Here is a 27,010-nt window from a genome sequence, read left to right as displayed (position 1 = left end):
CAGTTTGAGCCCACTGCTGGCTAACCCCCAGTCACAGATGCAGTCTTGTGTAGTGCTCTGCACACCATTTCATGCTAATATCTATCTAGTCTGAATTTGCTTTCTAGCATTAAAAACATTGTCCTGACCTCTTAATTAGAAATGTATTAATACCATTAGATTAGAAGTGTACTAGTACCAGCTGTTAACTTTATACCAGCTAACAGTTCAATTTAGACTTTTATCCTCCCCCTTCTGTTTAGCATGTCCCTCTTTCCTTAAACAGAGACCTCTTTCCCTATCAGCTCCCCAGAGAGAGGCCCCCAGAACGTCACCCAAGTGACAACAAGTTTGCTCTGAATCTGCAGTGGGGGTGGGGGAATGAAGATAAAGCTGCCTTGGGGAAAACTGCATCGCACTACTCCTTCCTCAGACCAGCGGGAAGGGTGGGGTGAGCAGGGGAGCTGCCTGTACTTCACTTGGGATTTTTGGGGGCCAGGAGAGAAGCGTGCGGGCACTTCACTTCCTCTCCCTCGGGCTGCATGTGGCAGTGACGTGCAGGTTCGGAAGGTCCCTGACATTTCCTCCCTCGGGCTGCAGGGCAGAGTGGGTGAGATTGGGGGAAGTTGCATCTCACTTTCCAAGCCAGGGTTGGAGGGAGTCGGTGCAGCATGTCCCTCCTCTAGGCAGAAACAAATTCACAGGGTGGGGTTGCTGCATTTCCCTTCCTCAGGCAGGGGCTGGTGGGACACGTCCCTCCCCCTTGTTCAGAAAGCAGTTGCTGTTAGTGGAGGTGGGGGGTTGCATGTCCCGCCCCCCTCATCAATCCAGGAGGAGGAGGAGGAGGAGGAGTGGCTGTGCTGGTCTGGGGAACAGCTGCATATCCAGGATCGCCCTCTTCCTGAAAAGTGTGGTATTCTTCCATCGACTGAGTCCATGGGAAAGTGTTTGCCAGGAGCTGTTACTCTGCAGAAATGCTGTGTGTGCAGACCCAACTCCTGGTTTGTTCCATGCTGCTAGTTTGCTACAGTTTGGCTGAAGACGATGCAGCTTTGAGTCAGGACCAAGTGCCCTACTTTTTGAGTAAGTGAAGCAATGAGCCATGTTGAGCAACTAGTGCGAAGGGCAGCTGCTTTGAACAGCCTGGGCTTAATGTTGTTGCTTTTTCATTTTCCTCCTCCTGTCCTGCAGTTTTCCTTTTCCTTTTTGTTTTCCTCCTGTTCTGTCCTGCAGTTGTAGACTGCACTCAGCCTGTTTGGGGGATGTGTTCACACTGACAGCATGTTTACATGTGTAGTTCTTTGGCAGCAGCATGGGATTCTGGCTTTCATTTGGGAAGCGAACATAATCACCAGGTTACACTGGGAAATACTTTCCATTTTTCAAAACAGACCCCTTGCCTCTTCTAGTGAGTCCTCTCTGCGTCTTCCTTCCTGTTCTGGAGAAAAGTTTCACCGTGGTGCCAGCTTCCCCCATGTCCTGTATACTGTGTCTTGGGGGACTATAGTGGTGCTGTCCCAATTCCTCTGAGGGAAGCCCACTCTCCTCAGGGCTCTGTACTGAACTTTAGTGAAGATGTTCCTTTCCCCACCCCAGCAATTATAAATTTGGGGAGAAGCATAAGGATTCTTCCATGCTAGGTGCTCCCACCTGCCAGAAGGCAGAGGGATGAAGGTCTGCTCTTCTTTCCTCTTCTTTTGGGGAGGGGAATGCACATCTGTTCACCCTTCTGATAGCTTCCCCTGCTTCTCTTCTCTGCCTTTGGACATGTCTTCGCTGCACAGTTAAGTGTTTGGGTGTTCACACCAGGGTGAACCTACCTGAGATGCAAGCAGCCACACTACAGAACCTGACTGGTGTGCGGCACTAGGACTTTGGGTGGCAAATCCCATGGTACTCTGTGCTGCGGTAAACTGAGCTGCTGTATGATTCTTTCCCAGTGAATTGTGGGAGAACTCATCTGGCTTTCTGGGCACATGGGGGAATTGTGGGAGGGAGTAGAGAACTAAGTGATCTAGCCTGTGTCCTCACTGCAGAGTAAGAGTGTTACCAGCCTGAGTGAAAGCCTCACATTCTGGCTTTAGCCTACACGTCCAGGATAGGCCAGCAGTATGAAAGTACCATCACACTGAGATAAAAGTCTTTTGTGTGTGGACAGGATTGGGGTTAGGGACAACTCCCAAGTAAGAGCCCTGGTTAATTCTGCAGTGAAGATGGACCTTGGTGAGAAAACAAAGATCCCTTCTCCCACCTCAATGGCTGCCTTTTTTCCTTTTATCCTGGGACAACAGACTGTAGGCTTCCCATCAGGTTTTCACCATTGCTCTCCTTCCCAATGTCTTGTCAGAGGACAGTGAAGTTCTCCTGATTCCGAGCAACTCCCTACGACTCTCGCATCTGCTGCTTCTGAGGGGAGTAAAACTCTCTCATTACCAGCATGAGAAGTTTCCCACTGCCTTTTGTGGGAAGTGAAGGCGCCCTGTAGCAGCGTTGAACATAGTAAACAGGAACTGAGAGTGCTGATCAGCTGTTGGCCTTTTACCCCTGGCAATCTGACTTTTTTTTTTTTTTTTTTTTTTTTTTGTATAGAATGATGACCTATGCATATTGCTTTATCCACAGTATGTGTTTCCTGTACTAGGCTTGCCCATCTTCCTGTATTGGATGGAGAAAAGTCAGCAATTCTACAGCGTTTGACATTTACTTTTGAAGGGCATATCAAGTGGGGTCCCACAGGGATCGGTTCTGGGTCCAGTTCTGTTCAATATCTTCATCAATAATTTAGATAATGGCATAGAGAGTACACTTATAAAGTTTGCAGATGATACTAAGCTGGGAGGGGTTGCAAGTTCTTTGGAGGATAGGATAAAAATTCAAAATGATCTGGACAAACTGGAGAAATGGTCTGAAGTAAATAGGATGAAATTCAATAAGGACAAATGCAAAGTACTTACTTCACTTAGGACAGAACAATCAGTTGCACACTTACAAAATGGGAAATGACTGCCTAGGAAGGAGTACTGCAGAAAGGGATCTGGGGGTCATAGTGGATCACAAACTAAATGAGTTAAGAGTGTAACTGTTGCACAACAGGCAAACATCATTCTGGGACGTATTAGCAGGAGTGTTGTAAGCAAGATATAAGTAATTATTGTGTAACCCACACACCTGTTGGGTGTGATGTTCTGTCCCATCTAGTGGCACCAAGACCACTTAGAGAGAGAGAGAGAAAATGAGTCTGCGCTACAGCCTTAGCTAACAGCCAGTTGGCCTTTAGCTCATGTGGTAGAGGCTCATGCACTAAGCTCCAGAGGTCCCCGGTTCAATTCTGCATACCAACGACCTGGGTATGTCGGCATTACACTTGTACTTTACTCTGCACTGATGAAGCCTCAACTGGAGTCTTATGTCCAGTTCTGGGTGCCACATTTCAGGAAAAGATGTGGATAAATTGGAGAAAGTCCAGAGAAGAGCAACAAAAATGATTAAAAGTTTAGAAAACATGACCTCTGAGGGAAGATTGAAAAAATTGGGTTTGTTTAGTGTAGAAAAGAGAAGACCTAGGGGGTAGAGGCACTGGCGGGGGGGGGGGGGTGGGGAGAGCAAGGGACTATGGCTCTCCCACTTTTTGAAAGTGGTTGCGCCTGGCCCATCCACTTTTCTCACGGTCCCGAGGCCCTGCCCCTGCTGGAAGCAGAGCCCAGGGCAGCTGTGAGGAGCCACGGACCCTCTAACTGTCCAGGGGGGCAGGGGGGCCCCAGAGCAGCTCCGGCCTGTGTCCCCACTCCCTGGCCCCCCGCCCAGGGCAGATGGGGGTTTCACAGCTCCCCACAACTGCCCAGGAGGCTCTACCATGGCTGAGCTGTGGCTCTGAGGCCCCGCCCAGCTAGAGCCAGGTTGGGGTAAGAGCCGTGTGGGCATCCTTGAGGAGCTGTAGACCCTCCACCTGCCCTGGGTAGGGGGTCTGGGGGGCAAGGACATGGCTGGGGATGCTCTTGGGGGGGCCCGTCAAGTGGAGGGGCCCAGGCTTCCTGACCCTGCTCCAGCTTCCAGCTTGGCCGGGGCAGGGCCTTGGGGGAAGAGGAGGGGTGGGGGCCCCTGTCCCCCCTACTTTTGGGAAGGCTCTGCCACCCTTGGAGAGGGGACATAACCTTTTATGTACTTGAAAACTGTTACAAGGATGAGGGAGAAAAATTGTTCTCCTTAACCTCTGAGGATAGGATAAGAAACAATGGGCTTAAATTGAAACAAGGGCAGTTTAGGTTGGACGTTAGGAAAAAACTTCCTGTCAGGGTTTCCTGTCAGCCCTGAAATAAATTGCCCTAGGGAGGTTGTGGAATCTCCATCACTGGAGATTTTTAAGAGTAGGTGTCAAGGTTCCTCCCCCACTCTGAACTCTAGGGTACAGATGTGGGGACCTGCATGAAAACCTCCTAAGCTTACCTTTACCAGCTTAGGTTAAAACGTCCCCAAGGTACAAATTAATTTTATCCTTTGTCCTTGGAATATCCACTGCCACCACCAAACTCTAACTGGGTTTACTGGGAAACGTAGTTTGGACACGTCTTTCCCCCCAAAATCTTCCCAGCCCTTGCACCCCACTTCCTGGGAAAGGTTTGGTAAAAATCCTCACCAATTTGCATAGGTGACCACAGACCCAAACCCTGGGATCTGAGAACAATGAAAAAGCATTCAGTTTTCTTACAAGAAGACTTTTAATAGAAATAGAAGTAAGTAGAAGTAAAGGAATCACCTCTGTAAAATCAGGATTGTAGATACCTTACAGGGTAATTAGATTCAAAATATAGAGAATCCCTCTAGGGAAAACCTTAAGTTACAAAAAAGACACACAGACAGAAATAGTCATTCTATTCAGCACAATTCTTTTCTCAGCCATTTAAAGAAATCATAATCTAACACATACCTAGCTAGATTACTTACTAAAAGTTCTAAGACTCCATTCCTGGTCTATCCCCGGCAAAAGCAGCATATAGACAGACACAGACCCTTTGTTTCTCTCCCTCCTCCCAGCTTTTGAAAGTATCTTGTCTCCTCATTGGTCATTTTGGTCAGGTGCCAGCGAGGTTACCTTTAGCTTCTTAACCCTTTACAGGTGAGAGGATTTTTCCTCTGGCCAGGAGGGATTTTAAAGGGGTTTACCCTTCCCTTTATATTTATGACAGTAGGTTAGACAAAACACTTCTCAGGAATGGTCTAGAGAATACTTAGTCCTGCCATGAGACCTCTCAAGATTCCTTCCAGTCCTACGCTTTGACTCTTCTCGTTGAGGCTTGCAAACTTGCAGAACCTCTAACTGTTCTTTGTTGTCCATCTTCACTGAAGGGAAGACAAGAAATAATGGGCTTGATCTACAACGAAGAAGATTTAAGTTAGATTTTAGGAAAATCTTTCCAGAGCTTAACTATGGTTATAGTTAGAATAGGCTTCCAAGGGAGGTTGTGGAATCCCCATCATTAGAGGTTTTTAAGAACAGGTTGTACAAACACCTATCAGGGATGGTCTAGGTTTACTTGGTCCTGCATCAGCTCAGGGGGGATGGACTAGATGACCTCTCGGGGGCCTTCTACCTCTACATTTCCATGATTCTATGAATACTCTATGGCCAAGATTTTGTGACTAATGATTTTGGGTGCCTCATTATTTGGGTGGCCAGCTTGAGCTGTATTGAACAGTCCTGATTTTTAGAAAGCACTGAGCATATCTCAACTGAGCATAAAAACTACTGATCGCTCTTGAAAGTCTCGGCCTATGTAGTTAACATTTTATATAACATAAAATAGGTGTCACAATGCTGGATACTTAAAAACAAAAACGAGAGAGAGTGAGTTCAGAAGTACTAGCCTTAAATAAAAGGGTGGGGGGTTTTGCATTGGGCTATGAAGGATGGCTGAGAGCTTAATGCATTTTTTTTTCATGCCACCAGCAACTTGGAACAATTTTCTTGTCTTTGGAGTACCAGTTGTTTTTAATATTTTACATGTAATTTGAAAAATAATTTCAAAGTTCTTTGTAAAAGCTAAGCATGTTTTAATTCAAATGGTCAAAACTAAGGCCCTGGTCCTGTGTAACGTATAATGCTTTTTTGCAGATTATCTTGAACTGAAACTTCTTTTTTCCCCAGACAAAGGGATGTTTATTATCCAAAGTGAACATCTCAACCTGTGCATTAAAGCAGATATAGTTAGACTTGTTCTTGAAGACTGCAATCAACTTTCCAAATATATGTTGTGGAAATGGGTATCGAAACGTCATCTTTTCAACATAGGCAGAAGCACTTGTCTAGGACTGAACATCAGTAATGAAGAACAACCATTAAGCCTATTAGAATGTGATTCTGCTCAGCATTCATTATGGTGGAACTGTAATGGAAAGCTGTTGGTTGGTGCATCACAATACAAACTAGCAGCTGAAAATGGCAAACACATTGTGGCAAAAAGAATCACTAATCACGAGTGGAAGCAGTACATGTCCTATGATGAAGATCTTTGTGAACGTCCATTTCAAGGTAAAAATAAAACAGTCTCCATTCACATTGCCATTAGAATTTTGTAGTTTCCCTGAAGCAAGGTGAGACATTATCATTTCTGATCTGTATCTTGTATCATCATCATTCCTGACCTGTATCATGCTGAGTCTTTAAATTAGTGGTGGGGTGTGGTTTTTTTTATATACAGTATTATAAAGCACCACAAGTTGGATCAGGATCCCAGTATTACAAGCCCTATGATTTTAAAAATCCTCAGGCAAACTACAAATAATCGTGAGATTTGATTTTTAAAAAAGCATAAAGTACTTTGAGTCTGGTGCTGACTTTCAAATTCTTCACAGATCCCATCATTCCCTCCCTCCCCTTCCATTTCAGTGCATGCATTTATGTTTCAAGAGGGAAAAGTCAACCTCAAACACAAAACGTGTGTGTACAAATGTCAGGAGGGAATTTCTCTATCTTCCTCCTGACATGGACTCCATATATCCCTCTCTTAACTCCTGGCCACCATTCTCTCCTTCTCTGACCCCCTGTTCACCTTTCCTAAGCGCTCAGCACTCCCTTCCCCAGTTTCTTTCCTTTCCCTGTGTAAACTGCAGTCTGCCCTCTTCTTGGTAATTCCAGTCGCACCCTGGCAGGCTCCAGAAGCTCCCTCTTCCTAACCCAGGCAAGCCCAAGCAAGCTGCCACATGTTCCCTCTCCCCCAACCCCTGAAGGCTCCAGCAGCCTTCATCACCCGTGCAGATTCCAGTGCCCTCCTCCAACCAGCCCTATTCCTATTCCTCCTACGTTTCAGGCGCCATCAGCTGTCCTCCCATCTCGATCCTGCAGGGGAAGTGGCAATCCCTGTTCTCTCCTGAGCCTGCAGCTTCACTCTTCTATAGCACAGCTACCAAAGAGGGAACTGCAGGCAGCACAGGAACATTCCTGAGCATGTGGAAGCACTAGCAGCTGCCTGCAGTTTCCAGGTGCCTCTGTTCTGAGTAGGGCAGAGACCCAGAACAGGCACAGAATAGTAGAGCCACCCCATTGCCCCACCAAGCCCAGCAGTCGTGACCTCACCTCCCCAGTGTAATGAGAGCAAGTTAGTGAAGGTATAGGCTCCCGTCTGTAAGATACAAAATCGACCAGAGGTCACAATTTAGTGTAGCCATATGAGTACTGGCAACCTCGAGATCTGGATTTTGAACACCTGAAACACTGGGGTATGGAGATTGGTATTTTGGTTTTCCTATTAGAAAGAGAGGGACCCAGAGCAAATTTCAGGATCCAGGCTCAGATTTCAAACATTTAAAGTTTAGGGGTATTTTGATCTGGTGTTGGCTAACTGGTGGGTGTGGCATATAAACTAAAGAGTATGGGTTTCCATATTTGCAGACCATACAAGCATCCAAATATGTTAACATTCATAAAAAGAATACAAAGATACAGAGATAAAATTGTTTCACTGTCACATTTCCAGCATGAGCTGTACATTTGACCCCTCACTCAGTCTCTCCATGAGGATCCTTTTCAAGTGACAGGGCCAGCAACTGCACTTCTCTCCTGCAGTTTATCCCATTGTTAGGCTGATTCTCCAGATTACAGCACCCCATTTTGCAAAACCATGTTTGCTCAGCAGGTCCAACTAGGTTTGGCCCCTGAGATAGACTTCCTGTCGGGAGCTGTAAGCAGCATAAAAATGCAGTGAGTTAGAACAGCTTCATTAAAACAAAATCGTATTTATGCATCTATAGAAACATAGCAATCAGAGAGAAAAGGTTTAAAACAACAAAAAGGCCTAAACAAACATTATCTTACTTAATCTCAGCATTTCTCTCAAGATTTAGGTAGGCCTGGCTCTTCCCTGTGCTCCAACATCTGGGAGAGGAGGATCGGTGTCTTCTCAGCAATCACTGCCCCCTTCTGTCTCCCTCTGAGATTCAGGGCTGAGGCTTTAATCCATCCTAAATCCCTTTACTTCATTTTTTCCCCACTTGGATTACCCCACCATCTTGGGTTTGCTAAGCCAGCCTGCTGATCAGAGCATGATAGGGATAAACCTTCAAAGGTATTGACACCTATATCGTTTAAATACTGGTGATTGGCTGCTTCCAGCCATTGATTTTGGGTTCCTGCTGATGTGCAAAAAATCACTCAGGACTGATAGCATGATAGTAATCAAATAGAATGAGGTATGTATAATATTCATAAAAATAATACAGCTATCTCCCATGTTTATCACACTGCCCATTAACGTTGTTGGGCTTTGAACGAGATTCATAGTGAATAAACTACTCTCCCACCCTTTTTGAGGCAGACTGCCATCAGCTCTGGGAAACTAACACTGTGTATGCTGTGCCTGAGGTGTAGACAGAGTACTTTGATCTCCAGGCTATCAGTCCAGCACCTTTCACAAATATTAGTTTCGTGCAAAAGAAAAAAAAGGGGTGCTTTAAAAATTCCCCTTTACTGAAGATCAATATTGTGAAGTTAATAAATTATTTAGTGAGGTAAAGCTTCTTTGCAGCTTTCAGAAGTACTTAACTTTTTCTATATTTTGTTAATGAAAATGTAGTCGGAAAAATATCTAGATTGTTTTGTAAAGGCATTAACCAAAGATATCGTGAATTCAGATCGCATTGGTTACTCTTCCCCAAAGTCAGATTGTTACCATTCACACTGTAAAATATTTTTTTTCCTTTGCTAAAATACACTTATTAAAATTCTAGTGTCAAGGAACTATAGAAGAGAGGAATAAACAGGGAAAATTCAAGAACAGTAGAAATCCATAAAATTCTTGGGGGTTAAATTGTTTGGCATTGAATATATACAAATAAGGCTATGATGTTCAAAGCCCCCCTGCACTTGAAAATGTATCTAAAAGGATTTGTGCATGCAGATCAGGCAATTGCATGGACATTTTTATATGCAATTAGTCACAAATGCAGATTTTGTATGTATAATTACTTTTTGCATATACATTTTTATAGTAGTAAATCAGGGCCACAGTTTTGAAAAATTGCCTGAAAGTCTTAGGTTGAATGGAATTGTTTAAAAAATAAACTTCTGCTGATGTAGGGTATGCAGCTGTAGTCTTAATAACAGCATTGCTGTGATATCAAGTTTAAAAAAAAAAAGTAGAAAAGAAACTAGTATTTGACTGATACAGATTTTTCATTTCCCTAACCTGATTTTATTCCTTTTTATTTTATTTATTGTAGAAACATATACCCTGCTGGGAAATTCTCTTGGTTTCCCTTGTATTTTTCCATTTAAATATAAGAACAAATGGTACTACGAATGTACCAGAGAGAGCAGGGAATTTTACTGGTGTGCCACAACAAGTCAGTATGAACGAGATGAAAAATGGGGGTTTTGCCCAAATGCTGGTAGGTACTGCTTTTCTTCTGTTTTGTAATAAAAGTTTGTCTGATGTTATACACTAGTTCAAGGAGAGCAAGCTGTTTTATGAATTGCAAGATCATTGCCATTCTATTAGTATGGATGTTTCTTCAAAGAATTATAGCCATTACTATAATTCTTTATGCTTATCTCGGAGACTCAAATCCAGATCCCTAGACCAAAATATGAATACAAGGGATGTCCACTAACCTCCACTGACTATCTTGCCTTTCTACCAGCCCACCCATCCAGACTATCTATGGAGACTTTCTCCACAGCATGCAGGTGGATGATGATTCATTCTGTACAGGGCCTCGACTGTTTTTGACTACAGTACACCTTTTAAACTGCTTTTGGTCACACACTGCCTTTAACAGGCTCATTATTTGGCATTTGGTTCTGCCCCCTTCCGGGGGAGCTGCAATTCACTGTCCAGCCACTTCCTTCCGTGGCAAGCGCAGTCTACTGTTTAGCCACTTCCCCAGTGGCGAGGAGCAGGGCGGGAGGGACCCTGTAGATAGCAGCCACTTACTGCATCCCCTCTGTCTCCTCTGTGGATCTCCATGGGCCACTTCCCTGTGGCCCAAGCACCCTCTTTGCCCTAGCCTCAGGGCCTCAGCCTGCGGCACTGCTACATCCAGGGTGCTTGCTGCCCTCAGCCTGCAAGGCAGCCAGTCTACCCAGTCTACCTCCCTCCTCAAGCTCCAGGGAGTGACTCCTTCTGCTCTGCCCTGCAGCCCTTCTTATATGAGCCTGCTGGGCCATGATTGGCTGTTCCCCTCAGACCCTTTCTAATTAGTTGGCTCTGGCACAGCCTCCCTAGGGCTGCTTTTAACCCGCTTTCTGATAGTGTGGGGCAGCTGCCCCATCACAGATAGCAAAAGACACATCATGACACCAAAGACCACCCACTGCCAAATTTCAAATCCCCACTCCAAAGCCAAGGGGACATTAGCTTTTTGAAGGAAAAGGTCTCCAGAATTTCTTAAGATTGGTAGGTCAACATATTTTCCCCTACCTATGTTCCCGGAAACAGCTGAGCTATTTTGGCCAGATTTCCCCCCCAAAAAATTCTGCCTGAGACAGACAAACAAGTGGAAAATTGAAGCCCAAATGGTTAGAGTTCAGCAAAGTAATAATCAAGTGAAAACAGGGTTTTATAATGGGGAAATGTCAGGAAATCTTAATAAGCAGTACTACCAGCCTTGCCTTCATTAATTGTTCATAATGTGTTTCATCCCTTAACAGAGAGTCCTCTTGGGTACGGGGTGAGGGGAGATGTAACTACCTTTCCCCTCTGGCTGTGGGGATGGGGGTTCGCCTGTTCCTACAAAATTCACTGTGAGTTAGTTTCACCATTACGCTTCTAGGAGCTGGTGCAAATTGTTATAGCTCTGACTGCAGTGAAGCTATGACAATTTACACCAGGTGAGGACCTTCCCCCTAGTACTCACTAACATTGTGAAAAGCTGAACAGTTAATTTACATAGGTGGAAAGTCTCTTTTAAAATTCACATAACATCCTATTTCCTTGTGTGATTTTAACACTGGAACATTGAAAATTAGTTCAAACTCATGCTTCAATAGCATTTTCACTCTTGTGTTCAACATTAACTAGATTGTTATATTATAGCATTCTCTGTAATTGTTTTGTTGCATCGTGTTGTTTTTAACTGATTTTCACACAGAGCCTGGTAGTGATATTTTTTGGGAGAAGAACCCTGACACCCAAATTTGGTATCAGTTCAATCTTTTTTCTATTCTTTCTTGGAATGAGGCACGTGTTGCCTGTCAGACACAAGGAGGAGATTTGCTGAGTATCACAGACATGGCAGAACAGAAGTATATAAGCGGTGAGTAGATGTGTAGTTATGGTAAAACTTACTTAAATATATATTTTGCTTGTTTAGCTGGGCAGTTCTATTGATTTCAGAAGGGCCAGGATTTCATCCCTTGTATCAAATACTGCTCTTTATTAGAAATGGGCCCCAACCAAAAGCCGGACCCAAACATCCCAGACTATGGAGAAGTTCAGACCCAAGTCTAGATCAAAACTTTACAGCTTTGGGATATTTCAGTCAGGTTGCCTGAGGAGCCGGCTGTATAGAGTGGCTAGTCATTACTAAGACCTAGACCTGTGGAGCCCGAACCAGTGAGTTCATGCAGAAGGGTTTCCATAGATTTGCAAAGAGGTGCTGCAACATAGCCACCAATATCTAGCATATACACCTCTTTTTCTTACCCACTTCTGTTTTCAGGGCCTTTCCACACCATTTGTTCCAGTGAAATTCTTTTTAAAATCTGAGTGCAAGTAAGCTATGGGCTTAACAAACAAAGTCCAAGGTTTATGTATGTGTTACTCCAGGATGTAGTTATTGTATTTAATCCTTTCCCCTCCCAAATGGTTTACCATAAGGCTTATTATTTCATTCTTGAAACTGAAGCCTTTTTGGAAGCATGCTGAGGTGTATCTGGCCTTTGCAGCTCCATACAGGTAGCCCTGTAGTCCTATACATCCCAACCCAGGAAGCAGTGAAGTGACAAGAAAGGAACAGCAGAGGTGGGTCCTCCAGGCCTGCCTAGAGAAACCTCATGGAAGCAGCCAATCAGAGCCCAGTAGCCTTAACTAAAAGAAGCTGCAGGACCTTAGCAGGTCAGTTTCTGGCTGAGACCAGAGGACTGAAAAAGGGTGCTCCTCTCTTGACTGGAGGTAGAGAAGAACCTGAGGGAATTGGGCCTGAGATAAGGTTGAAGATAAAAGGGGCCCAGTAGGATGAGACCCAGGGAAATAGCAGCGACAGATTGGAGTAAGTTTAAGTATGTAAACCCCAAGTAGAGGACTGGCCTTGTTTTGGACCCTAAACAAAGCGTTGAATTTATAGCACCCAAAGCCAGGGCTGAAGACCCTAGCGAGGGCAAATAGACTGTTTGTTATTGGACTCTTTAGTACCCCAGAAAGGGCTTCATTTGGACTTTGTGACCTGGCTGGAAGGCCAAGCCCCTGAAGACCTGCCAAAGTCAGCTGGCAGCCTTCAGGGGGTGCCAGACGTGAGAAAATGACTGCATTACCACACATAGATACTAGGAGGTGATCAGGCAGTGAATGCCCTGATTACAACTTTGTGCCAGAAGTGGGATTCAAATCCCTATCCCATCAAGGTAGGATGAAGAGACAGGGGTAAGCATTTAACTGCATCAAGTATGAGATGTCTGATATCCAAGATCTGAAGACATGAGGGAGATTCCCACACTTGCACTATTCTGTTTAGATGAGAAATTTGAGGAACTGTCCCACATTGAGGTGTCAGTAGAGGAGGTTTTGAAACAAATTCATAAATTAAAGTGTAATAAGTCACGAGAACCAGATGGAGTTCCCCCAAGAGTTCTGAAAGAACTCAAATATGAAATTGCAGAACTGCAAAGTGTGGTATCTAACCAATCACTTAAAATCAGCTTCTGTACCAGATGACGGGAGGATAGCTAATGTGACACGAATTTTTTTTTTTTAAAGGTTTCAGAGGTGATCCTGGCAATTTCAGGCCAGTAAGCCTAACTTCAGTACCAGGCAAATAGGTTGGTTGAAACTATATTAAAGAACAGAATTATCAGACACATAAATGTCACAGAACATGATTTGTTGGAAAGAGTCAGCATGGCTTTTGTAAAGGGAAATTATGCCTCATCAATCTATTGGAATGCTTTGGGGGGGGGAGCAACAACTATGTGCACAAGGGTGATCCAGAAGAGATAGTGTGCTTGGACTTTCAGGAAACCTTTTATAAGGTCCTACACCAAAGGCTCTTAAGCAAAGTAAGCAGTCATGAGATAAGAGGGAAGGTCCTCTCATGAATCAGTAACTGGGTAAAAGATAGGAAACAAGGGCAAGAATAAATGGTCAGTTTTCACAGAGGAGGGAGGTAAATAGTGGGATCCCCCAAGGATCTGTACTGGAACCTGTGCCGTTCAACATATTCATAAGTGACCTGGAAAAGGGGATAAATAGAGGAAGTGGCAAAATTTGCGGACAGTACAAGGTTACTCAGGATACGTACGTCCAAAGCTGGCTGTGAAGAGTTATAAAGGGATCTCATAAAACTGGGTGAGGGGCAACGCATTTGGAGATGAAGTTCAATGTTGATAAAATGCAAAGTAATGCACACTGGAAAACATAATGCCAGTTGTACATACAACTGATGGGGTCTAAATTATGTCACCGCTCAAGAAAGATTTTGGCGTGATCATGAATAGTTCTCTGAAAACATCTGCTCAATGTGCAGTGGCAGTCAAAAAGCTAACAATGTTATGCGCCATTAGGAAAGGGATAGATAAGAAGACCGAAAATACTATAATGCTACTTTTGTAATCCATTGTATGCCCGCGTGGCGAATACTGCATACAGGTCGGGTTGCTCCATCGCAAACAAGATATATTGGAATTGGAAAAAGTACAAAGAAGGGCATGGAACAGCCTCCATATGAGGAGAGATTAAAAAGACTGGGACTGTTCAGATTAGAAAAGGGACAACTAAGGTGGGGTATGGTAGAGGTCTATAAAATCATGACTGGTGGGGAGAAGGTAAATAGAGGAGTGTTATTTACATGTTCACATAACACAAGAACCATGGGTCACCCAATGAAATTAATAGGCAACAGGTTTAAAACAGACATAAGAAAGTACTTCTTCACACAATGCATGGTCAGCCTGTGGAACTCATTGCCCGGGGATGTTGTGAATGCCAGAAGCATAACTGGTTTCAAAAAAGAATTAGATAAGTTCATGGAGGATAGATCCATCAATGGCTGTTAGCCAACATGGTCAAAGATACAACCCCATGCTCTGAAGTGTCCCTAGCCTTGGTTTTCCAGAAGCTGGGAATGGGCGACAGGGGATGGATCACTTGATGATTACCTGATCTCTTCATTCCCTCTGAAGCACTTGGCATTGGCCACGGTCTGAAGACAGGATACTGGGCTAAATGGACCTTTGTCTGACCCAGTATGGCCGTTCTTATATTCTTAACAGGGTCTTCCTCAGCAGAAAGCATACGGTTGCATTCAAGAAGCCCAACCAGTTAAGGGTGTGTAGACAGATGTTTAAAATACTCCAAGTGTTGGACAGGACACCTGAAAAAGGTGACCAGAGCCCAACACAGCCTTACTGGGAGAGATCAGTCATGGTGGCAGCCAATACACAAGGCCAGGGAACCCCTATTTTAGAAGGAAAACAGAGCTCTGAGATTGGGACAGAGCTTGAATTGAAGACAGTCAAAGCCATGGCACAACTTGTAATGATCAGTTTAGGACAGCAATTATAGAGTCTAGGCTGAGAGGAGGTGGTATGATGTCCAAATCAGATCTTCCCTCGCTGCTTTAGAGGTGAAGGTAGTGCTGCTAAAACAGCTATGGGATTCAGAGTCCAAGAAATGCCAGGCCGATGGCCACCAGACAGCTAAGGGGAACAGGGAACTAGTTGACAGAAGCCATCAGCCAACCAAGACGATCGGACAATATAGTACCATGCAAAAGCATTTGAAGCAGCTGCTGCAGCTGGAATAGAAGAGAGCAAACAAACTTCAGGAGTGACTGAGAGATCCGGCCAACCCCCCCTCCCCCCCCCGCTTCTCGGCCCCTGACGGCCCTTCTGGGACTCCTGCCCCATCCCCTGACTTCCCCCTGCCGCCCCATCCAACCCCCCCCCTCCTTCCTGACTGCCCCCCCGGGACCCCTGCCCCCATTCAACCACCCCGTTCCCCGCCTTCTGTCCGCCCCTGACCACCACCCTGAACTCCCCTGCCCTCTATCCAACCCCGCTCCCTGCCTCCTTATTGCACTGCCTGGAGCACTGGTGGCTGGCAATGCTACAGCTGCGCTTCCCAGAGCACCAGGTCAGGCAGCCGTGCTGCCCGGCTGGAGCCAGCCATGCCACCGCGCAGCACAGAGCACCGGGTCAGGCCACGGCTCTGTAGCTGCATTGCCAGCAGGAGCTCGCAGCCCCACCTCCCAGAGCACTGTGCCAGCAGCACAGTGAGCTGAGGCTGTGGGGGGAGGGGGAACAGCAGGGGAGGGGCTGGGGGCTAGCCTCCTGAGCCAGGAGCTCAGGGGCAGGGCAGGAGGGTCCTGCAGGCTGGATGTGGCCCGTGGGCCGTAGTTTGCCCACCTCTGTCCTACAGGTTCAAAAGGTCAAGGTCTTGTAGGAACTCAAAGAGATGCACTCCTCAAGGGACCAGATCTTAGCCCAAGCAATGCAGTGGGAACAGGACCCATCTCATAATTGAAAAAGAGACTGGGGAACAGCAGTGTTTGCTGCAGAAGTTGCTGACTTAGCTCCATAATTTGCTTTAGGTCTGGTTGGGGTTGAAGTCTAGCAGGGTTAAAGATAAAGGGTGGGAAAGCCTGGAGGCTAATGTAGCCCATCCTTTGAAAAGAGTTGGAATCGTGCAGAGTGCAAACACTACAACAGGAAGATGGATTGAGCCAGGAGGGACATGAGCCAGTTGTAATTAAGAGCCTAGTATAGGCCATTAGTCCATTATAGGCCTAATGATATGAGATCACAATAAAGTTGCAAGCCAAAGCCACAACTGGACCCCTGCTAAAAAGAAGAACTATAGCTAGAGGAAACAAGAAGATAAAAGTGATCCTGAAATACTGAATTTCATCCATAAAATAGCATTGGTACAGAAAGAAGAAAAGTAGGTGTTGCTAAGCCAGATACTACAAGCAGTGGGCAAAACAGTGCAATCCCTGGATTTTGGAAACTCTGAAAGGGACCTAAATGTGGTGAGCGACAGCCTTATCTCTGAAGGTTGTACACGCAGGTGCACCCAGGGAGAGTCCTCTCCAGCTCAGGAGGCCACAGCAGAAAAGTTTCTTTCTCATGAAATCCCAATTCTGTTAACCACTCTAGAGATGAAAAAAGGCTTCAATTAGCTGAACACTCGGCACATCATAAATTACAGCATGCCATGGACTGTTGAGGACTACGTGCAGTGTATGGGATACCTATAATGGGGGAACTCCAGGCTTTCGTCACTTCATATTTCTCTGAGGAAGACAAGGGTATTGCCAAGAACCTGTCTGACTTCCTTGTAATAGCTAAACAAAAAGTGTCCCCTGGCTCGAGAACATTGTTAAAGGGTAACTTTGGTCAAATTCACCTTTTGATGTATGTTGGCTCTGGAGCAGGGGAGCTCCCAGGGAGCATAAATTGCAAAAGCTTTCTGGGTAGAGAGGTCTGGGAGACAAGACCTTGAGGAAGCAGGGCAAAGCCTGGAAAGGAGGGGATTTTCCCCTCAGACAGAACCACCACCCCAACTCCTTTCTATGGGGGGGAGGTATGTGACTGGGTGTATCTGGCCTCTGCAGCTCACTAAGGGAGACCTCACAGTCCTACTACGTGTCACCCCAGGAAATAACAGGAAAGGAACAGCAAAGGTGGGTCTTCCAGGCCTGCCTAGAGAAACCTCACAGAAGCAGCTAATCAGAGCCCACCAGGCTTAGAAAAAAGACACTTCAGAACCTTAACACGTCAGTTCCTAGTTGGGACCAATGGAATGAAGAAGAGAGAGAGAACCAGAGGATGCTGGTCCTGAAATAGGGCTGGAGATAAAAGGGGCCTGATACTCAGAAAAGACCCAGGAAAATAGCTGCAACAGACTGGCATAAGTAGTACATGGCTGCTGTTTATAGGCTTCTTGGGTTGGAACCCGGAGTAGTGGGTGAGCCTAGGTTCCCCTAAGAGCCACAGGTAAAGTGGTGTAAATTCCAAGAAAGGGATAGACCTTGTTTTGGAGCCAGAACAAAGGGCCGAATTTAATGGGCCCATAGCTAGGGCTCAAGACCCTAGTGAGAGCAAATAGACTATTGTACACTTTGGTACTGCAGAAGGGCTTCATTTGGATTTAGTGACTTGGCCGGAAGGACAAGCTGCTGAAGACCTGCCAAGATTGACTGGCAGACTGCAGGGGGTACCTGCGGTAAGAAAAGGACTGCAGTTTCACAGCCAGCACTCAAGAGATGAGTGCCCCCATTACAGGAAGTTACAGGTGTGTTCATTTTCCCTGGCGAATTACACAAATACAGTGAGAGAGACTTTTAATTTCAGGCTATAACTACCTTCTTCCCTGTGTCAAAATCTTTCTTCTGCAGTACCTGTACTAACTGGATTGGGCTGACGAGAAGATATAGCAGGTTTTAAGTAAATATCGGGTATGGGGGAATGACACTCTCTTCATAAACAGAAAACACTTTCTTAGTCTTTGATATATTTGTTTTCCTGCTTGTAGAAAGGGTCTCTTAAATGAGACTTTGTTTTTGAGCTTCCTTTAGAGTCTGATCCTAAAACCCTTGAAGTCAATGGGATTTCTAGTTTGACTAAGGAATATAAGTATAGGTAAAGGGTTGCAGAATTGGGCTTCTAGTTTGTGCTCTAAAGACTGCTCTGAATCCTGATACTTCCCCTCTCTACAAATATCAGTTTTTTCCTGTTGTTGTAGCTGAGACTTGGCCTGACATGAGAGATTAACACATAGAAGGAGGCCCCATTTCTTGAAGATAGACTTTGGAGGTAAACAGATCATTAGACTAAAAAGACAGAATGTCTGGACCAGCCAAGATAAGAGGGAGGACACCCAGGGAACCATTTTTGACAAACAAAATAATGATGAACAAGATAAGGTGGGAATGTAAAGAGGTGGTAAAGAGGAGGTCAGGTTGGACAATGCATGGACAGCTCAAACTAACCAAGCCAATCCAAAAACATGTGATGCAATGTATACTAAATGCAATGAGATACGTATAGAACGGGAGAGCGTTTCTGTGTAATTTTGGAGCTATTCTGTACCCTTCATCCATTCCCACTGCGTTTGGGCCTGATCAACTCAGCGTAGCATTGCTGTATGCCAATTGAAGATACCTGAGTGACAAAGTCTGGTGTCAAACTGAGTTCTTGGGAAGCCGAGTGGAAAGAGGTCTTGGAGGGAATCCCAACAATTATCTCTTTCAATAATAGGATGTGGCTAAGAGGAAACTCTCTGAAATTCCTATTACAATAGAATTTGAAATGTCTACAGTACAGGTGAAGGCACTGAATATTTTTATACGTAAGAACGGCCATACTGGGTCAGACCAAACGTCCATCTAGCCCAGTATCCGACAGTGGGCAATGACAGGTGCCCCAGAGGGAATGAACAGAACAGGTAATCATCAAGTGATCCATTCCCAGTTGCTCATTCCCAGCTTCTGGCAAACAGAGGCTAGGGACACCATCCCTGCCCATCCTGGCTAATAGCCATTGATGGACCTATCCTCCATTAATTTATCTAGTTCTTTTTTGAACCCTGTTATAGTCTTGGCCTTCACAACATCCTCTAGCAAAGAGTTCCACAGGTTGACTGCATGTTGTGTGAAGAAATATTTCCTTTTGTTTGCTTTAAACCTGCTGCCTACTAATTTCATTTGGTGACCCCTAGTTCTTGTGTTATGAGGAGTAAATAACACTTCCTTATTTACTTTCTCCACACCAGTCATGATTTTATAGACCTCAATCATATCCCCCCCTTAGTCGTCTCTTTTCCAAGCTGAAAAGTCCCCGTCTTATTAATCTCTCCTCATACGGAAGCCATTCCATACCCCTTTTCTGAACCTTTTCCAATTCCAGTCTATCTTTTTTGAGATGGGGTGACCACATCTGCATACAGTATTCAAGATGTGAGCGTTCCATGGATTTTTATAGAGGCAATATGATATTTTCTGTCTTATTATCTATCCCTTTCCTAATGATGCCCAACATTCTGTTTGCTTTTTTGACTGCCCCTGCACATTGAGTGGATGTTTTCAGAGAACTATCCACAGTGACTCCAAGATCTTTCTTGAGTGGTAACAGCTAATTTAGACCCCATCGTTTTATATGTATAGTTGGAGTACGTTTTCCAATGTGCATCACTTTGCATTTATCAACAGTGAATTTCATCTGCCATTTTATTGCCCAGTCACCTAGTTTTGAGAGATCCTTTTGTATCTCTTCACAGTCTGCCTGGGACTTAACTATCTTGAGTAGTTTTGTATCATCTGCAAATTTTGTCACCTCGCTATTTAACATTTTTCCAGATCATATATGAATATGCTGAATAGGACTGGTCCCGGTACAGACCTCTGAGGGACGCTACTCTTTACTTCTCTCTATTCTGAAAATTGACCATTTATTCCTACCCTTTGTTTCCTATCTTTTAACCAGTTTCCAGTCCATGAGAGGACCTTCCCTTTTATCCCATGAAAGCTTACTTTGCTTAAGAGCCTTTGGTGAGGGACCTTGTCAAAGGCCTTATGAAAATCTATATCCACTGGATCCCCCTTGTCCACGTGCTTGTTGACCCTCCTTAAAGAATTGTAGTAGATTATTGAGGCGTGATTTCCCTTTACAAAAACCATGTTGACTCTTCCCCAACAAATTATGTTCATCTAAGTGTCTGACAATTTTGTTCTTTACTATAATTGAACTTAAAATTATATTTCATTCATAATGAGCAAGAAAAGCTGAAACACGATGGAAGGTGAAGAGATCATGTTGTTGCAGACATATGGCTGTTTTGAGTTCTAAGGGCAGCAGCACTGAATGATACTGGAGAGATTTGCATGCTTTGCAGTTCTTGAACTTCTGTATATTTTATGAGTAAGAAAGTACGTTATCCCTACACTGTGACTGGCTGAGTTAGTTGTCTTTCAGTATAATACTGATTAGTAATGGAATAGAACATTTTCAAGAGCAAAGATTAAATGCCAGTGGCATTCCTAAGCCTTCTGGAGACTTGTTTTAAGCTTTGTTTTGCTACCATCATGAGAGATCAGAACAGTATATCTGCATCTGAAATGTTCAACATGGTTTGGTTTATTTTTTATATTTCAGAAAAGTTAAGCACTAAAGGAATTCTGCTATGGACAGGGCTAAATAGACTGGATGAATCTGCTGGCTGGCAGTGGTCCGATGGAGCACCATTGGCATTCTTGAACTGGAGATCAAGTACTTGATGTTCCTCTTGCTCTGTATTATTGCATTGTAATTGTATGCTCTCTCTACCTGAAATTTATAAGAGTACTGGCCTTTTTTGTGTTTTCGTTTGAAGGGGTATCCAAAACTCCAGGGACATAGATCAGGGTTTAGTTAATTGGACTTTTTAAAGGGTATTTTAAAGATCTATTCTATTGGCATTTTAACTGATTAGTCTCACGTTAATATGATAAGCCCTATGACATCCCTTGTCCCATATTTCAAGGCTATTCATTTCCACAGAAAATGGACACTGGAACTTTTCAGGTATTTCATGGGATAGCACTCAGTGAGCAAACATGTACCAGCAAATATAGATTGTGATGTTCAACCATCCAATTCCTGTGAATTCAATCAGTTACTTTGCATTATCCAGTGCTGAGCAATAAAACTTGTTTTACTTTACGAGGGCTTGTGGTTGTGTATCAATATGATAACACCTGTAGAAGATTATAAGCCTGTTTTTCAATTCAAAAGTAAATTGTGGTTAATTTTACGTTTTTTAAAATTGGTTGTAGATCTCACCGATCGCGCACTTGGAGAAAATCACTGTGTGGTATTTAATTTAAAGGCGCAGTATGACTGGCAAAGTTATAAATGTGAATCTGGATTGCCTTATGTATGCAAAAAATATGGAAATAGTACAGCATATGAAACATTTGGTAAGTCTGTCAATGGTAATATTTCATTTGGTGGGTTTATTGTAAAAAAACAAACAAAAGTATCATCTATATTGTGTATTTGTATTTTGATACATGATGCTGCATGTTCGTATGTGGATATGTTCTGTCTTTACCTTGGATGGCTTTATATTTCTACTTTTGTAAATAAAAAAAAAAGCTATGACTGTATTATGAAAACAATAGAGCATAGCCTGAAATTAATTTTGTGTAATATATTCTTATCTTTTATTGTTTAAGATATATGGAAGTACCATCCTACCCGCTGTAACACTGGCTGGTATCCCTACAACCGCAACTGCTACAAACTTCATAAAGAGGAAAAGAACTGGAATGAGGCTTTACTCTCTTGCCAGACTGATAATAGCAACCTCATTAGTATAACTTCCTTGGCAGATGTGGAGTTACTTATTAACCTTCTTGAAGATGGTAAGTGCTAGAGAGTTAGTTTAAACTGTGTTACTTTTAATAGCCGAGTTCTTTTTGATTAAGTTCTTTTAATGATGGGTTTCCACATGACTCAGGCATGATATTACTCGTCTTGTACAGACATTCGATAGAATAAGAACTTACAATGCCTGCTCTCTCTAGGACGGAGTGGGCAAACTTTTTGACCCGAGGGCCACATCTGGGTATGGAATTGTGTGGTGGGCCATGAATGCTCACGCAATTTGCGGGGGGCTCTGGGGTGGGCCCAGAAATGAGGCGTTCAGGGTGCGGGAGGGTGCTCCAGGCTGGGACTGAGGGATTCGGAGAGTGGGGGGGGGGATCAGGGCTGGGGCAGGGGGTTAGAGTGTGGGAGGGGGTCGGGGTGCAGGCTCTGGGCGGTGCTTACCTCAAGCAGTACCCAGAAGCAGCAGCACGTTCCCACTCCAGCTCCTACAGGGAGGCACAGCCAGGTGCCTCTGCGTGCTGCCCTGTCCACAGGCACTGCCCCTGCAGCTCCCATTGGCTGTGGTTCCCAGCCAATGGGAGCTGTGGTGGTAGCGCTTGGGTGGGAGCAGTGTATGGAGCCCCCTGGCTGTCCCTACATGTAGGAGCTGGAGAGGGGACCTGCAGCTGCTTCCGGAAGCCGCACAGAGTGGGGCAAGCCCCTGACCCTGCTTCCTGGGAGGAGCTATGGGGCCAGATTAAAACATCTGGAGGGCCGGATACGGCCCCTGGGCCGTAGTTTGCCCACCCTTGCTCTAGGATCCTCACAAGAATTAGATGTCTATCTCATCTGCTACCCCAATGAGCACAGTTGTAATTAAATAAACAAAATGGATGTGTATGAAGTCAGTGAAGGGCCATATTCTCCCCTTCATGCAAAAGAAGAGCACTAGCCCATGCACTTCAATGCCCTTTTGTAAGGCTCCAGAAAACACTGATACTAGTTCAACCTCCTGGAGGGAACAGAGTCTAATGGTCAAGTGTCTATTACCATAGATCTTGGCATATTCTAGCTTCTGAGCAAGTCCTGAGTAAGACCTTTGCAGTCTGATTCTTGTGGTTTTCATTTTACTATTGGCTGGGCCCCTGCAAACTGCTCCCAAGCATCTATATAGTAAAATTCCAGGATTGTCACTCTGAAGCCTCGAATGTCTGAGTCAGTCTGAAATGATGGAAACACCTACAAGCATGGCTGAGTGTTTACGTTGTGTTTACAGTATCGCCAGGTTCAATCATCACTGGAATTCCTGGTCTGTTCCTGTCCAGTTCTTAAGTTCTCAGGAATTTTTGCTTTTTTTTTTTTTTTTTTTTACACTTTACAAATTACACCTGTACAATAGCATGGGATTTTACTTAATTCAGTAATAATCCCTGTGTAAAAGCTATGGAGCAAGAACTACTACTGCTCAAAGCAGCAATGCTTATGATACTTTTTTCTTTGCAACTTAAGTTGCCCTGAGTAGGGAATCTACAGTAGCTCTTCCAAGATGTCATGCCGCCCCAGCCATGTAGAGCAGAGCTCCCATTAATTCCCAGACACAGAGGCTGGGTGGAAAAGGATTAGGGCTGTCGATTAATCATGATTAACTCAAAGAAATTAATCACAATTAAAAAAATTAATTGCAATTAATTGCACTGTTATATTTATATTTCTATATATAAATACTTTGGATGTTTTTCTACATTTTCAAATATGTTAATTTCAGTTGCAACACATAATACAAGGTGTACAGTGCTCACTTTACAAATACTTTCACTGTAAAAATGAATAACCAAAGAAATAGTATTTTTCAATTCACCTCATACAAGTACTGTAGTGCAAACTCTTTATCATGAAAGTGCAACTTACAAATGTAGGTTTTTGTTGTTGTTGTTTTTTGTGACATAACTGGACTCAAAAACAAAACCATGTACAATTTTAGAGCCTACAAGTCTACTCAGTCCTACTTCTTGTTCAGCCAATCGCTAAGAAAAACAAATTTGTTTACATTTGTAAGTTCAACTTTCATGATAGAGATTGCACTACAGTACTTGTATTAGGTGAATTGAAAAATACTATTTCTTTTTTACAGTGCAAATATTTGTAATAAAAAATAAATATAAAGTGAGCACTGTACACTTTGTATTCTGTGTAGTAATTGAAATCGATATATTTTTGAAAATGTGGAAAACATCCCAAAAACATTTAAATAAATGGTATTCTATTATTGTTTAACAGCGCGATTAATTGTGCAATTGTGATTGATTTTTTTAATCACATGATTAATTATTTTAATTGCTGATAGCCCTAAAAAGGATACTACTCCATGGCCAACTTTCTCTTCTATATTATGTTTCTCCCCCTTGCATGCATATGCTCCTAATATTTTTTTCCCCCATGGGCATTTACATCATATACATTGGTTTACTTTGAAGCCATTTTTTATAAAGTGAAGCAGAAACATATCTCTGTGTAAATTTTCAGAAAGTTTGTGTAATTTATTTTTCGAAAAAAAGGTGAAACTGACTTTAAAAAAATGCAGAATTTCAAAGGTGCTGTTAATCCTATGGAAATAATTGGCATTTACTTCTGCTTCATCAAAATTTGAAATCTCTTTTACAGAAAATGTAACCGAAACATGGATTGGCTTGAACAGTAATAAAACCCCAGTTATTTTTCAATGGTCTGATGGCTCCTCAGTAACCTTCACTAACTGGCACAAACAAGAGCCTAATATCTTTCAGAGAACAAGTCAACTTTGTGTTTCAGCGCAAGGATCTGTAAGTTTTCTTTCCTCCTTTCCTTTAAAAATAAAGTTATGGTAATCAATTTTGGTCATGATCAGTGTTCGGGCTTTTTAATGTGCATATATTTTTCCATCCCCGCCCACATTACAACATTGCCTGTTGATGCTTAATGACTCTTGAGTCTTGAAAAGTGTGATATAGCCTTAAAAATCATTCTTAGGACTCTGCTGATACACAAACAAAACAAAGAATGAATCATAACCATTGGGCCTCATCTTCAATAAGAAATGGAATAAAAGCAATGCTTGCCATGTGGAAAAAGACAAAAATCAGTGGGTAGTTCTGTTTCAGTGAAGAGAAAATAATTTAAAATCCATATAAAGTGCATCTTAATTTATTATGTTTAGGTTATTAACTTGAAAGCTCCAAATGAATTTTTTTGATAGTGTGCCGGTTTCATGTTGCTCTCAGTTCTCGGCATTTATAGCAGTTTATGGAACATCTTGTAAAAATATACATCAAGGAGCAGCATATAGTGTCCAATCCTACTCCAAGTCATTGGAAGTTTTGCCATTGTTTTTAGTGGCAGCAGGATTGTTCTCCAAATCTGCCAGAGATTTTGAGACTGGGAGCAATATGCATACCTTTTTTTTTTTTAACCTTTAAAAAAAAAAATAAATAAATTACAGTTCCTGCTAGCCAAACAAGGATGTCTAAAAACATTTGCCAATATTTTATCTGGCCAAAGGGGAATTCAGTAATGCTCAAACCCACTAATAAACTCTTTCCTTAATGCCATGTGACACCATTTTCAGGTTTTATAGTAAAGTATGTTTTTGCCAAAGAATACACTATTCTGCACAATTATCAGAAATTTTATCTAGTCCCTAATAATGGGCCCAGTCCGGCAAACCCTTCCTCATTTGATTAATCCTTACTCATGGGAGTAGCCCAGTCCCACAGAAACCAAGGATTACTCTTAATAACTGAGAACTGGAAGATCAGGCCCAATGTCTTGGTGCTGAAGATAATATTTAATTAAATTATAATTTTGATACACATGGGCATTTTTCACCCATTTTGCACAGGTGTAAATGACTATAGAAAGTGCAATGTAGCAGAGACTGAGGCACAAGATTTAATTTTTAAAGCATTCATTTTGTGCATGTCATATACTTGCTTGAGTAAAGACTATGTGCACGAAAAAGGAGTCAGACCCAGTGGTAGCTAAGAAACATCTAAGACATGATTCTGAGAGGGCTAGCAACAGCAGCTCCCATGGGCTTCAGTCAATTAAAGGGCATTTCATTTTAATATTCAGAGAGACAAATCCTTCTTGCCTTACTCACACAAATAGTATCATTGAAGGTTTTTGCAGAAGTCAATGGGAAGACTAAACACAGGAATCAAGTGAGGAGAATTTGACTGTTTATTCTCTCATTCAAAAGGGCCTGTTAAGTAGAAAAAGAAACTACTTAATCGTGTGTGTGTTTGATTTGGTTTTTTATTTGGTTTTTTTTTATTAGGCAGGACACTGGCAAGTTAAAAATTGTGAGGATAGATATTTTTACATTTGTAAAATAGCAGGACGGTTTGAAAATGACACGTCCAAGGAGGAATCAGACTGTTCAGAGGTGAGTTTGCTTGGTGCTTTTTTTACTTTGTAAAATGTAATAGGAAACCTTTACATATTTGTATATAACTAACATGTTTGCTTTTTCACATAAAAAAATATACTTGAGTTTTCCCAGGAAAAATCTCATTCCTACTGTTGGCTTTAAAAATGTATAAACCAAAGATTAATGTAAGATTTGCAAGTGCTCCTTTTAACTTGTCTGAAGTTATGACCCAAGTTCCTGTTTCTTTCTGGATCAAAAGTTAAAATACTCTTGCAGACCATCTGTGCAAATAATGACTGTTACATGATGCCCCACCTCCCACATGGTTTTCATCGTTTTAAGTGGAATGTCAGGGTGAAAAACAATCAATTTCTTTGGTATGGAGAATGAACTTTTACACTCAAACTTTTACACTTGCCTTTCACTTTCGTAAAACAAATGGAAAGGCATGAAGCTATCTAAAAGGGAGAAAATAATAGGAATTCAAGCTTTTTAAACCATGTGGTCCATTGGTAAAAGTTTTTTGTTTTTGCTACCAGTTTGTTCAACAGACACAATATAAAGAAAGATTCTGGGATTGATGGGTTTTGGTGTCCTTGAAAAGTGCTCAAACTTTATAGAGAAGTTTTTTATAAAAG

The 27,010-nt window shown here is 43.0% G+C and overlaps 1 protein-coding gene across 1 annotated transcript in view; it reads left to right on the top strand.

Annotated features, from left to right (window-relative positions):
• Positions 1–908: 908 nt before the first annotated feature.
• Positions 909–27,010, top strand: part of PLA2R1 (phospholipase A2 receptor 1) — a 72,919-nt gene continuing 46,817 nt past the window's right edge. Inside the window, exons 1-9 of the mRNA XM_074967423.1 lie at positions 909–1,062; positions 6,122–6,505; positions 9,691–9,858; positions 11,560–11,724; positions 20,774–20,887; positions 21,433–21,576; positions 21,835–22,023; positions 24,629–24,786; positions 26,280–26,387. Coding sequence (XP_074823524.1) covers positions 954–1,062; positions 6,122–6,505; positions 9,691–9,858; positions 11,560–11,724; positions 20,774–20,887; positions 21,433–21,576; positions 21,835–22,023; positions 24,629–24,786; positions 26,280–26,387 — 1,539 coding nt within the window. The 5' untranslated portion in view covers positions 909–953. The remainder of the gene's footprint in view (positions 1,063–6,121; positions 6,506–9,690; positions 9,859–11,559; positions 11,725–20,773; positions 20,888–21,432; positions 21,577–21,834; positions 22,024–24,628; positions 24,787–26,279; positions 26,388–27,010) is intronic.

The sequence above is a fragment of the Natator depressus genome, chromosome 11 (genome assembly GCF_965152275.1).
Source record: "Natator depressus isolate rNatDep1 chromosome 11, rNatDep2.hap1, whole genome shotgun sequence".
NCBI lineage: Eukaryota > Metazoa > Chordata > Testudines > Cheloniidae > Natator > Natator depressus.
Note: the sequence above shows the minus strand (reverse complement) of the source record. Positions and strands in the feature narration are given on the sequence as shown.